Source organism: Elephas maximus, chromosome 3 (assembly GCF_024166365.1).
Source record: "Elephas maximus indicus isolate mEleMax1 chromosome 3, mEleMax1 primary haplotype, whole genome shotgun sequence".
NCBI classification, from domain to species: domain Eukaryota; kingdom Metazoa; phylum Chordata; class Mammalia; order Proboscidea; family Elephantidae; genus Elephas; species Elephas maximus.
This window is the reverse complement of record NC_064821.1, coordinates 84,452,253-84,464,919: the sequence shown is the minus strand read 5'-3', so window position 1 is coordinate 84,464,919 and position 12,667 is coordinate 84,452,253. Positions and strand designations below refer to the sequence as shown.

The 12,667-nt window shown below is 40.7% G+C and overlaps 1 protein-coding gene across 6 annotated transcripts in view; it reads right to left on the bottom strand.

Moving 5' to 3' along the window:
• Positions 1-12,667, bottom strand: part of LOC126072973 (phosphopantothenate--cysteine ligase) — a 151,784-nt gene that overhangs the window by 16,511 nt on the left and 122,606 nt on the right. For all 6 annotated transcript variants that reach the window (XM_049878968.1, XM_049878969.1, XM_049878971.1 and 3 more), the window contains exons 11-12: positions 9,121-9,283; positions 3,202-3,314 (exon numbers count right to left, since the gene is read on the bottom strand). In XM_049878968.1, the coding sequence (XP_049734925.1) occupies positions 3,202-3,314; positions 9,121-9,283 (276 nt within the window). The remainder of the gene's footprint in view (positions 1-3,201; positions 3,315-9,120; positions 9,284-12,667) is intronic.

The window sequence follows — 12,667 nt, the reverse complement described above, 5'->3', positions numbered from 1 at the left end:
ATCAGAAGGGACCAGTCCCTGGAGAAGGACATCATGCTTGGTAACGGAGAGGATCAGCAAAAAAGGGGAAGACCTTCAATGAGAAGGACTGACACAATGGCTGCAACAATGGGCTCAAACATAACAATGATTGTGAGGATAGTACAGGACTGGGCAGTGTCTCATTCTGTTGTACATAGGGTCACTATGAGTTAGAGCTGACTCAATGGCAGCTAACAACAACAAACATTTTCTCATGTTGTTATCTAGTCTTCATAATCATAATCTTTTACAGGTATATTATATACCACTAAATGAATGCATTATAACTTACCTATTTTCCTAATGTTTGATATTCAGACTTCTCCTTGTAGCCTTATGCGTGGTTTGAAGGATATGTTGATGCAGTACACCCATTAAAACCTTAGAGCCTTCCTTTGCCATGGAAGCACACCTATCAGTTTGGTCTAAAGTTCTGTTGGTCAACTTGCTTGAAGAACATATGGGTTTTCTAAATTTATTTTTGGTTTTGTTAACTATTAGCACTAGGAAACAGTATAATACTCATGTTCTAAAATTTAGGGACAACTTTTAAAGATTGTGTTTAAGGCCAGATTGTTTTTCTACTATTTTGATTTCAAAAAGGCTACGAATTTGTTCCTCTGGAAGAGTGGTTGGGAAAACATGTAAAAAATAAGCATTGTCTTTAAAAGTCAGGACTGGGATCAGTTGTTGCTGTTGTTGTCAAGCGCCGTCTAGTTGGTTCTGACTCATAGTGACCCTATGTACAACAGAACGCAACAGGCAGTGTTTCACTGCTATTCAAACTGACAGATGAGCGGTGATCAGGGGAATGAAAAAAACGAAAACCAAGAGTTTTAACAATTTCTTCCATTTTCTTCCCAAAAGCTGTAGTCTTCGATCTGTATGCACATTAGAATCACATGGGGGAGGTTTTAGAAAAATATTGATCCCCAGGCTCTATCCCCACAGATTCTGGTTTAAGTAATCTGTCTTGGGCCCCAGGCATGAAAATACATTCAGCCTCACTAGCCATTCAGGAAACTCAAAATAAAATGACTATAAGTGAATATTAAAAACAATAGACTATGTTGAGCCTAAGAAGCTAGACACAAAAGATTATATGCAGTATAACTTCATTTAGATGAAATTCTAGGACAGGCAGAAATCAGAACAGTGGTTGCTTTTGTGTGTGGGGGCGGGCAGGGGTGGGGAAGGTCTGGGAGGAAAACAGGAGGTGCAGACTGACTGCAAACAGGCAGGATAAAATCTTTGGGGATAATGGAAATGTTCTATTTCTCTATATGTATATCTACAGTAAAACCTGCAAAAGCCAAAACTGTGTAAGGCAGAAACCTGTCAGAGAAGGAAAACTCAAACTCAAATATTTTCCACTAAAATGAGAAATAGAAAAGTGGTAAGACTGCACCCTGTCAAAGGTGGAAAACTTGGGAGACCCAGAAAAAAAATATAGTCCCATTGAGTTCCATATCTCACAGGTCTCACTGTATTTGTATATGTATATATACACACAGTTCCTTTACCATGGTTTCTACATTTCTCAATGACATGATGATAAAAGCAAGTTAATGAATACCAATAACTCTAAAAATATTCTCTGCTATAAACAGTAAATAATGGTTTTTAAATCATTATTATCGATACCATCATTACAGTAGGTGGGTAAGAACATATGAGAATAACCTGGGAGCAGAAAGGTGGGTTGTAGAGAAAGCTAAAAATAATAAAAATAAGTAAATATTAATAATAGCTCTTACTGGGTGCCAGACATTGTTCCCAGTGCTTTATATATATTAATTCATTTAATCCTCACAACAGCTTTATGAAAGAAGTACTGTTACTTTAAAGATGACAGACCTGAGGCACAGAGAGGTTATATAACTTGCCCAAGGTCATATAGCTAGTTTCTAGTAGAATCAGGATTTGTACCCAGGCAGTGTGGCTCCAGGGTCCATATACTGGACTATTATGCTATACTCCAGAGAGGAAGAGAGTAAGAGAATATGGGGGAACAATGAGCAGAGAATGGAAGAAAGATCACAAAGCTCAGAAACAAATTTTTATTGAATACCTACTGTCATGGATTGAATTGTGTCCCCCAAAAATACGTGTATCAATTTGGCTAGGCCATGATTCCAAGTACTGTGTGACTGTCCACCATTTTGTCATCTGAGGTGATTTTCCTATGTGTTGTAAATCCTATCTCTATGATGTTGATGAGGTGGGATTAGCAGCAATTATGCTAATGAGGCAGGACTCAATCTACAAGATTGGATTGTGTCTTGAGCCAATCACTTTTGATATATAAAAGAGAGAAGCAAGCAGAGAGACAGGGGAACCTCATACCACCAAGAAAGCAGCGCTGGGAGCAGAGCGCATCCTTTGGACCTGAGAAACTCCCAGACCAAGGGAAGATTGATGACAAGGACCTTTCTCCAGAACTGACAGAGAGAGAAAACCTGCCCCTAGAGCTTGCATTGTGAATTTGGACTTCTAGACTACTAGACTGTGAGAGAATACATTTCTCTTTGTTATAATCATCCACTTGTGGTATTTCTGTTACAGCAGCACTAGAAACTAAGACACCTAGTGTATGCCAGGGCCTGTAGATAAAAAGACAAGTTAAGACCATGGCTTGTGCCCTTAAAAAGACTTCCCTCTCCCTCTCGTGGGAAGAAATTGGGCCCCATATCTCTTTAGAAAGAAACTTATGGATACAACTTCTGGGAACAAAAGAAAACTATATTGGCCTTCTTAAAAGTTGTTTCAGTGAGCATCCAGCTACTAGGGCCTGGAGCTGACTCTGTAAAAAGTACCCCACCCCATTGCCAGCAAGTCGATTCCAACTTATAGCAACACTATAGGACAGAGTAGAACTGCCCCATAGGGTTTCCAACAAGTGGCTGGTGAATTTGAACTGCCAACCTTATGGTTAGCAGCCATAGCTCTTAACTACTGTGCCACTGGAGCAGTGGTTAAATGCTTGGCTGCAAACCAAAAGGTTGGTGGTTCAAACCCACCAGCTGCTCTGCCCGAGAAAGATGTGGCAGTCTGCTCCTGTAAGGATTTACAGCCTTGGAAACCCTGTGGGACAGGTCTACTCTGTCCTATAAGGTCTCTATGAGTAAAAAGTAGCTACTGTATATAGTTTTCTTCCAAAGGGAATTGGTTTTTGTTTACCTCACATGGACATCAAGCTGCTTCAAAAACTGCCCATATTCTTCACGTAGAGCTTCCTTCTCTTGCTGCAACCCAGACAACTTCTCTGACAATTCCTGGTTGCTCCTGAGATGCTGGAAAACATTTTTTTTTTTTTTTTAATTGAGAACTGAGGGAATGTAAATTGTTCAGACTTTTTACTGAGAACGGCTTACTGTGACTCTGCCTCCTGAGATCATAGTGGTTTCCTGTGATTCCTGTACTTCCAGATTCCCTGAAAGCCTGCTTCCCCAGCCTTTCCAGTGGTTTTGTAAGCACCTAACTCCCTATATTACAAGTCTTCCAGCTTGAAATACACAAAGTATAATCTGTTTTCCTGACCTAACACTGAATGATAAAGTATTTGGTTCCAGAAGTAGCCCCACTGGACAGATCCTCAAATATGGGAATCTGGGATTTGAAAGCAGTATGATCTCATCACAAGTACTAGTAGCCTATGGGAAAAGAGTTGGTAAAATTATTACGTGTAGTTTCTTGTGACGAAGTGCTTTAGGAGACCAAGCGACTGGTACAAAGAATGTTATAGTGAAGCACTGCGGTGTGATCTGGCCACATCCAACCATGTTAATATGCTTACAAAGAGAAAATAAATAACTTGGGAATTTAATTTTTGGAACAAGCACAGTCAGAGACTCAGAAAGCTTCTATGAGTGCCCTAAAAGAATCTCTTCTTTCTTGTAGCTAGCAGGCCAATGTATCCAAAAACTAAATTCTAAATTTCATCAAATAGATTTCACAATTACAACACAAGTTGAATCATAACCTTGCCAGGTTTGTTACATGAAAAATAGGGCTTTGGCTGGTAGTGCATGGAAACCTGAGAGCTGGGAATGAGGACTCTGGAGAGGATTCTAATGATTCTGAGTGCCCTGAATCTCCAAATTCTACTTAGCCTCTCACTGGCATAAGCAGTCCTTCTTCTGCTTTCCACTACCCTTTGGTTTGTGGACTCTGTATTGACATCACCTGAGACAGTTACCTTGTAAGAAGCTGCCTGGTGTCCTTATGACCCAACCCTACACCCCTCCCACTTTTCATTGCCTCCAATCGCACAGGTAGAGTCAGATCCCAGTACACCCTGAAGAGTGGGGCTTGAAATAGGGACTAAGGTAGGAGGAGACAACATACATATTGAAAGAATGACAAGATTCTACCAGCTTATACTGGCAGAAACTGAGGAATATATTTAGGAATGTATTCGGAAGGCATTATATTAGTGAGGAAGGAATACAATGTTCAATGGGTTGAATTCATTGATATAGATGCTACTGCAGATTGAATTGAGTTCACACAAAGGATGTACTGAAGTCCTGGCCCTGCTACCTGTGGTTGTGATTCTGTTCGGAAATAGGGTTTTTGCTATGTTAATGAGGTATTGCCAGAGAAGGGTGTGTCCTAAACCTAATAACTTCTGATTATAAAAAGAGCAGAACAGACACAGGGAACCACATAGGGGAAGACACCATATGAAGACAGACACACATAGCAGAAGCATCTACAAGCCCAGGAGCGCTAAGAATTGTTGGCTACTAGAAGCTGAAAGGGACAAAGAAGGACCACCCCTAGGGCCACCCCCCGAATATGGACTTCTAGCCTCATATACTGTGAGAAAATTAATTTCTGTTCCTTAAGGCAGCCCACTTGCGGTATTTTTGTTACAAGATCACTTGGATAACTAAGACAGGTGCACTTCCCGGAGTTCAGGATTTAATGTGCTGGCTTAAATACCTAAAGACTGAGTTTAACTGGTTGGTTGCTTGGTTGGCTGAAACTTGTACTAAACATGGCCTATATTAAGTGACGTTAAGATCCTATACTTCCTTGGTATAAGGCAGAGGAAGGAATCCAAAAGCTTAAATAGACAGGAAATTTGCAGTACATTTATCATGGGTGATCTTCTTACACACTTTTTCTTACCATGGGGTTTCAGAAGATAGTCCCTTCACCAAGGCTTTGTCAAATACACTGTTGAGGGAGCACCAGGTTCCTTGAAATGGCTATCCTACTGAGGATGATGGTAGGAGGGACCACCGCTGAAATGCTCCCTTATTTTAATGGGGATGATGGTACCATAAAGTGTCAGAGGTCAGTTGTGGCACTGCTTAATTCCCAGATACAAGGTGAACATGATTATTGTTAACAGGTAATAGGGCCAGAGATGTATCAAAATGGTTTGAGTTGCAGAAATCTTTGGTGATGATTAATTGATCACAGTGATTCTAGAACTAAGATAGCGCAGGCTATTAAAGTATTACTTGAATTGTGTTTAAAAATAAATAAACAAAACCCTCTAGGTCCAGTGAACAGAGGCCCAATTTGAATGACAACATAGAGAGTAATAGCCTCTTACTCAATCCCCAGACCTGAGCCAGTTCACAGACCCAGAGTGCTTTGAATGATGGGAATGCCAGGTTGTCTTGAGGCAAGACCCTGTGACACGGCCTCGAGTATGTAATCTTCTCTCAAGCTTCCCCAGAGAGATGTGTGGTCAATTATCAAGGTGACTGGGCATTGGAGAAAGGGAATTATATACACATTTTGGGGATTACAGTACTGTGGTTCTGAGCCAAAATGACTACCTTGTTACCCAAAACACCACTCAGGTTCACAATTCTGAGTGGCGGCTTATGGAATTCAGGTGATAAACAGAATTTAAACTCAGAGGATGTTTTAGAGTATGTCTACAGTGATTCAGTCACCCAGCATATGTTTCACAGTGGGCCTAGTGGGTGTTTGTAAATCTCCCCTGTGGTTATTTCTGCAGTTCTTGAATGCATAGTCACAACAGACAATCTGGAATAGCAGATTCTCCACATTGGTTAGTGGACATGAGGAGTGAGAGTTAGTAATGGTAGAAAAGGCCAAGTGCTTGGAGAGCTTCTTCAGATTCTGGAATCAACATATCCCAGATTTGCTCCTTTAACTCAGTGACTGAATAACCCCCGAGGCTGCAAATTTTTAGTGGTACCCAAAGCAAAATAAAGTTCTGTAGCTGACCCAGGCTGCATGCAAGCTCCAAGATGCTCCAAGTTTCTGTGCTATGTGGAGCCTCTGGCAAGTTTTAGTAAACCAATTTAATCATAGGATTTGTGAGTGAAGCCATCTCCTTTTCCCACAATAACTACTCCTCCTTTGAGGAATGGTTCTTGCTTGTGACTGGGCCATGGTGGACGCTGAATGCTTGACCATGAAAAATCAAGTGATCAAATGACCTGAACTGCCCCTCTTGAAATTTGGTATATTATTCACCAATCCATTAAGTTGGGTATGTGCAGTAGCACTCCATTCTCAGGTGCTTGTGCTATGTAAGATAAGTGAACCAAGCAGGTCCTAAAGGTAAAAGTTGTATGAGCAGGTGGTACTTCTATTGCATTACCACCTCTCTCAACCCAAACCTATGGGCTCGGAGGGAGTGCCCCATGACCAGTGACTGAGAAAGAATATATTCAGGCCTGATTTACATATGGCCCTGTACCATATGCTGCAATCACTTAAAATAGCACTGCTGTAGCATTATGACCCCACTCAAGGGTAGCCTTTAAGGACAGTGGGGAAGGGAAATTTTTTCAGTGGGCAAAATTCATGTTCACTTTGCACAGCAGGAGAGATGGCCAGAGGTGTGGGCATATATTTTTCACGGGAAGTTTCTAATGGTTTGGCTAGACGACTAGGGACTTGGAAAGAAGATTGGAGGACTGCTGAAAAAGAAGTCTGAGAAAGGGGACTAGACTGGAAATGCTGTCCAATAGAATTTTCTACAGTGATGGAAATGTTCTCTACCTGTATTTTCTAATATGATGGTCACTAGCCATATGTGTTCATTGAGCACTTGAAATGTGGCTAGTATGACTGAAAAACTGAATTTTAAGTTTTATTTAATTTTAATTAAAATTTAAATAGCCACATGTGGCTAGTGGTCACCATATTGGACAACACAAGCCTAGAGTAAGGAAATATATGTTTCATGTGTTTTTGCTCACCAGAGAGCATCCACAGCAGGGGAGGCTCTCACCAATTAGATAGAAAAGCATAGTACATTCTGTAGTTGTTACATAGCCTCTTTTTCTAGCATAAATCTGCTTGCTCAATGGGCTCATGTACAAAAAGCATGGTGGCAGGAATATATATTTTACAAGGAGTCACCAAGGCTAAACCACTCAACTTGCTAAAAGCAAAGATCAGTGCTAAGCAACTGATACGGCACCATCCCCTAGGGGGACCAGCCAGGCACCTGGCAGCAGGTTTATTATATTGGACCCCTTCCATCATGGAGAGAACAACAATTTGTCTTAGTGAAACAGATACTTATTTTAGATATAGATTTGCTTTCTCTGTCCATAATGATTTTGCAAGGATCAACATCTGTGAACTTGCCAAATTTCTTATTTCCTTTCATGATAATTTTATAGCAAGAGAAGTAAAATAATGGCTGAGGGTGAGGGTGATGGTTAAGGTTTTGTGTCCACTTGGCTAGGCCATGATTCTTAGTGGTTTGGCAGATATTATGTAATCATCTCTATTTTGTGATCTGATGTGACCAGCCCATCAGTTGAAAGGGGATTCTTGGGGGTGTGGCCTGCATCCAATATATATGGATGTTCTGGCAAAGCTCACGCTCTTGATCCTACCTTTGATCCTGCATTCACCTTGTCATCCTCTGATCACTGCTTCTTGGGACATAAGCCAACAGCTTGCTGCCTGACCTGCAGATTTTGGGTTCATCAGCCCTTGCTACCACATGAACCAGGAGAAGCCTGCAGTCTGCCCATGACCCATGGATTTGGAACTTGCCAGCCTCCACAATTGCGTGAGCCATTTCCTTGAAATAAATTTCTCCCTACATGTTTATAAGGAGCCCTTGCCAGCAGGGTTCCAGTTTAGTTTCTGAAAATGATGGACATTTGTATATTATTTAGAGAGCATAGTAGTAGCATTCAAGTTGCTGTCAAGTCAATTTTGACTTTTGGCAATTCCATGTGTGTCAGAGTAGAACTGTGCTCCATAGGGTTTTCAATGGCTGATTTTTTGAAAGTACACCAGGCCTTTCCTTTGAGGTACCTCTGGGTGGACTCAAACCTCCAATCTTTCCAATAGCAGACGAGCACGTTAACCGTTTGCATCTCCCAAGGACTCCAGTAGTAGCACCTCCCCAAACAAACAAACACATTGCCATTGAGTTGATTCTGACTCACAGCGACTCTACAGGAAAGAGTAGAGCTATCCCATAGGGTTTCCAAGGAGCAGCTGGTAGATTAGAGATGCTGACCTATTGGTTAGCAGCCAAGCTCTTAACCACTGCACCACCAGGCTCCAGGAGTAACATAGGAGAAGGAAAAACCATTGTTCTCTTCTAGCACTAATGGGTAGATAAACGGATAGACAGCAGAAGAAACATTTGTAGGAACTTCAGTGGGAGTTCTGGCAAATCTCACTTTGGCTACAGGAGGTGGTACCCCTATAATTTCTGAATTTATTAAAATCCAGCAGCAATTCCTTCTGACTTTCTACTCACTCCCAGTCCTCCATTCTAACAGTTTTGTAAGTATTTTTAAACCAAACCTGTTGCTACTGAGTAGATGCTGACTTATAGTGACCCTATAGGACAGAGAAGAACTGCCCCATAGAGTTTCCAAGGAGTGCCTGATGGATTCAAACTGCTAACTTTTTGGTTAGCAGCCGTAGCTGTTAACCACTATGTCACCAGGGTTTCATGTAAGTATCTTATTCCCTGTTAAATCTCTTATTGCTTTCAATACCTAGAGTAGATTTCCTTTTCCTGACTGAACCTTGAAGTTAACAGGTAAAGTGCTAGGCATTCAATAATAATTAGCCATTATAGGAATAGGAATCAGGCCTATGGGAATAGGAAAACTTTCTTACCTCATCAGATTTTCTTTTTTCATTTTCCAGTTGTTTAAGTAGGGTCTCTTGTTGTTGAATTCTGAATTGTTGCTGAGAACTGGTCATTTCCAGTCTATTTCCTTTATCCTGTAAAATTCTCACTTGCCTTTGCAGCTCATTTATATTCTGATCTAGAAGTTTCCTAAGGGCAATTAATGTACATTAAATCGCAAGACAAATTGTAAACTTTACAAACTAAAGTCTTAGACCTAAAGGTTTTTAGTATCACAGGGAATTTTTGTTGTGGTGGTTGTTCATTTAGGACGGAATATGTGTCCAGAGGTAAAAAGACCAACACAGTGAACCTCCTCTGAGACAGAAGCTTTTCATAGCTCTCTCTCTTATTCCTCAGAACAACCTTATAGAGAAGAAACAATTTTCCTTATTTTACCGTTAAGGAAGCTGTGGCACAGAGAGGTTTAATTAACTTGTTTCAAGGTTGCACGGCTAGGACCCAAATCCCAAAGTCCACATTTTTTCTACTCTTCCTCACTGTCTGACAAGTTGAGTCCTTTGATCTAGACTCAATAGAGAGTAGTTAGCTATAAAACACTATTGATACTAATGTACATATGTTAACGTTGCTGTAGCTCAATCATAAATGAGGCTGCATTTGATGAGGAAATGTGTCCTTTCCAAAAGGACCATAAACACTTGGCTCTTTCAGAAGGAATGTCATCAGACTACAGTTTGTGGAATGAGTTTCTGAGGATTTCAGACTAAATCATCTGGAACACAATTCATTCAGAAGAAGATGAAGACGATGATGAAATAACACTGGTGGGCAAAATTCTCACCTAAATGCTAAGGCACTGTTGTTTTTAGGTGCCGTTGAGTCAGTTCTGACTTATAGCGACCCCTACCTATGTACAACATAACAAAATGCTGCCCAGTCCTGTGCCATGCATCCCATTGTTGCAGCCACTGTGTCAATCCATCTCATTGAGGGCCTTCCTCTTTTTTTGCTGACCCTCTAATTTACCAAGCATGATGTCCTTCTCCAGGGCTGGTCCCTCCTGATAATATGTCCAAAGTACATGAGATGAAGTCTCACCATCATGGCTTCCAAGGAGCATTCTGGCTATACTTCTTCAAAGACAGATTTGTTCATTGTTTTGGCAGTCCATGGTATATTCAGTATTCTTCGACAACACTGTAATTCAAAGGCATCAATTCTTCTTAAAAAAAGGTCTCCCTTATTCATTGTCTGGCTTTCACATGCATATGAGGTGATTAAAAATACTATGGCCTCATTTGATTGTGGATCCAAGTAAAATGAAATCCTTCACAACTTCAATCTTTTCTCCATTTATCATGATGTTGCTTATTGGTCCAGTTGTGAGGATTTTTCTTTCTTTATGTTGAGGTGCAATCCATACTGAAGGCTGTGGTCTTTGATCTTCATCAGTACCTGATTCAAATCCTCTTTAAGATGTTGTGTTAGCAGGCATGAAAACAAAATTAATCTCCTTTTATATCTCCATCAGAGCTCTTGGGTGACCAGGTGCATTGTCAATGAGCAGTAATACTGTGAAAGGAATCTTTTTTCTGAGCGGTAGGTCTCAACAGTGAGTTTAAATTTTCAGCATACCATGTTGTAAAGAGACATGCCATCGTTCAGGTTTGTTGTTCCACCTGTAGCGCACGGGCAAGGTAGATTTAGCATAATTCTTAAGGGCTCTAGGTTTTTTGGAATGGTAAATGAGCATTAGCTTCAACCTGAAGTCACAAGCTGCACTAGCCCCCAACGAGAGAGCCAGAAACTTTGGAACTGAACACTGACTTCTCCTCTTTAGCTGTGAAAGTCCTAGATGGCATCTTCTCCCCAAGTCTGTTGTCTAGTGTGGTCCTTTCATCAATGATCTCAGCTAGATCTTCTGGACAACTTGCTGCTCCTTCTACATCAGCACTCGCTGCTACACCTTGTACTTATGGAGGTGGCTTCTTTCCTTAAACCTCAGGAACCAACCTCTGCTAGCTTCAGACTTTTCTTCTCCAGCTTCCTCATCTCTCTCAGCCTTCATAGAATTGAAGAGAGTTAAGGCCTTACTCTGGATCAGGCTTTGGCTTAAGGGAATGTTGTGGCTGGTTTAATCTTCTGTCCAGACCACTAAAACTTTATCCATATCAGCAATAAGGCTGTTTCATTTATCATTCGTGTGTTCACTGGAGAAGCACATTAAATTTCCTTCAAGAACTTTTCCTTTACTTTCACAGCTTGGTTAGCTGTTTGGCACAAGAGGCCTAGCTTCTGGCCTATCTTGACTTTCAGCATGCCTTCCTCACTAAGCTTAATCATCTCTAGCTTTTGATTTAAAGTGAGAGATGTGCGACTCTTCTTTTCACTTGAACACTTAGAGGCCATTGTAGGGTTATTGTAGGTATTGTAGGTACTGGCCTAATTTCAATATTGTCATGTCTCAGGGAATAGGGAGGCCCAAGGAGAGGAAGAGAAATGGGGAATGGCCTGTCAGTAGAGCAGTCAGAACACACACAACATTTATCAATTAAGTTTGCTGTCTTATATGGGAGTGGTTTGTGGCATTCCAAAATAATTACAGTAGTAACATCAAATATCACTAATTATAGATCACCACAACACATATAATAATAATGAAAAGGTTTGAAATACTGTGAGAATTACCAAAAATGTGACACAGAGACACGAAGTAAGCACACGCCGTTGGAAAAATTGCACCTATAGACTTGCTCAATGCAGGGTTGTCACAAACCTTCAACTTGTAAAAAAAAGCAGTATCTGTGAAGTGCAGTAAAGTGAAGTTCAATGAAACGAGGTGTGACCGTATATAGTTTGAATGAAAAAAGACTAACAAACAAACCAGTATAATCAGTGAATAAAAGTAAGAAATCAGTAGATTGATAAGGCTCCCTGTCTATGCTATTGCCTTATCCTCTCTTCCAACACATCCTTTACATAAAGGCCAGAGTGCTCTTTCTAAGAAACAATCCAATCAGATCACCCTCTCTGCTTAGAATCCTTTACTCTTGAGGTAAAGTCTAAATTCCTTGCAAGGATTGCAAGGTTCTGCATGACCTACCCCTAGCTTACCTTTCTAGCCTCTTTCCACTTCCTCTACCGCCACTTTGTTTCATCCAAAACGAACTCTTTTCATGTCCTCAAACAAGTCATCCTTCGTACTTGTTCCTTCCCCATTCCCCACCTACAACCTTTTCCCTATCTTCTTCTAGGCTTGCCTTTGCTTAATATGGTCTCTTTGGCTCCCACATACCAACTACTTCACTCTCAGCTTAAATATCTTTCTTTGATAAGGCTTTCTTGACCTCCCTAGACCAGATTAGGTGTTCCTGCTATGTGCTATCACAGCATCCTAAACCTCTCTTAATATAACACTTATCAGACTTCATTGTATTTGCAAAACCTCATGCAAAAGGATATTCATTATAGCATGATTTATAACAGCAAAAACGTCTAAAGAATGTATTCCATAAGGGAAGCAGCAGTCAAGAAATAAAAAGACGCACTGCATTGGGTAAATCTGCTGCA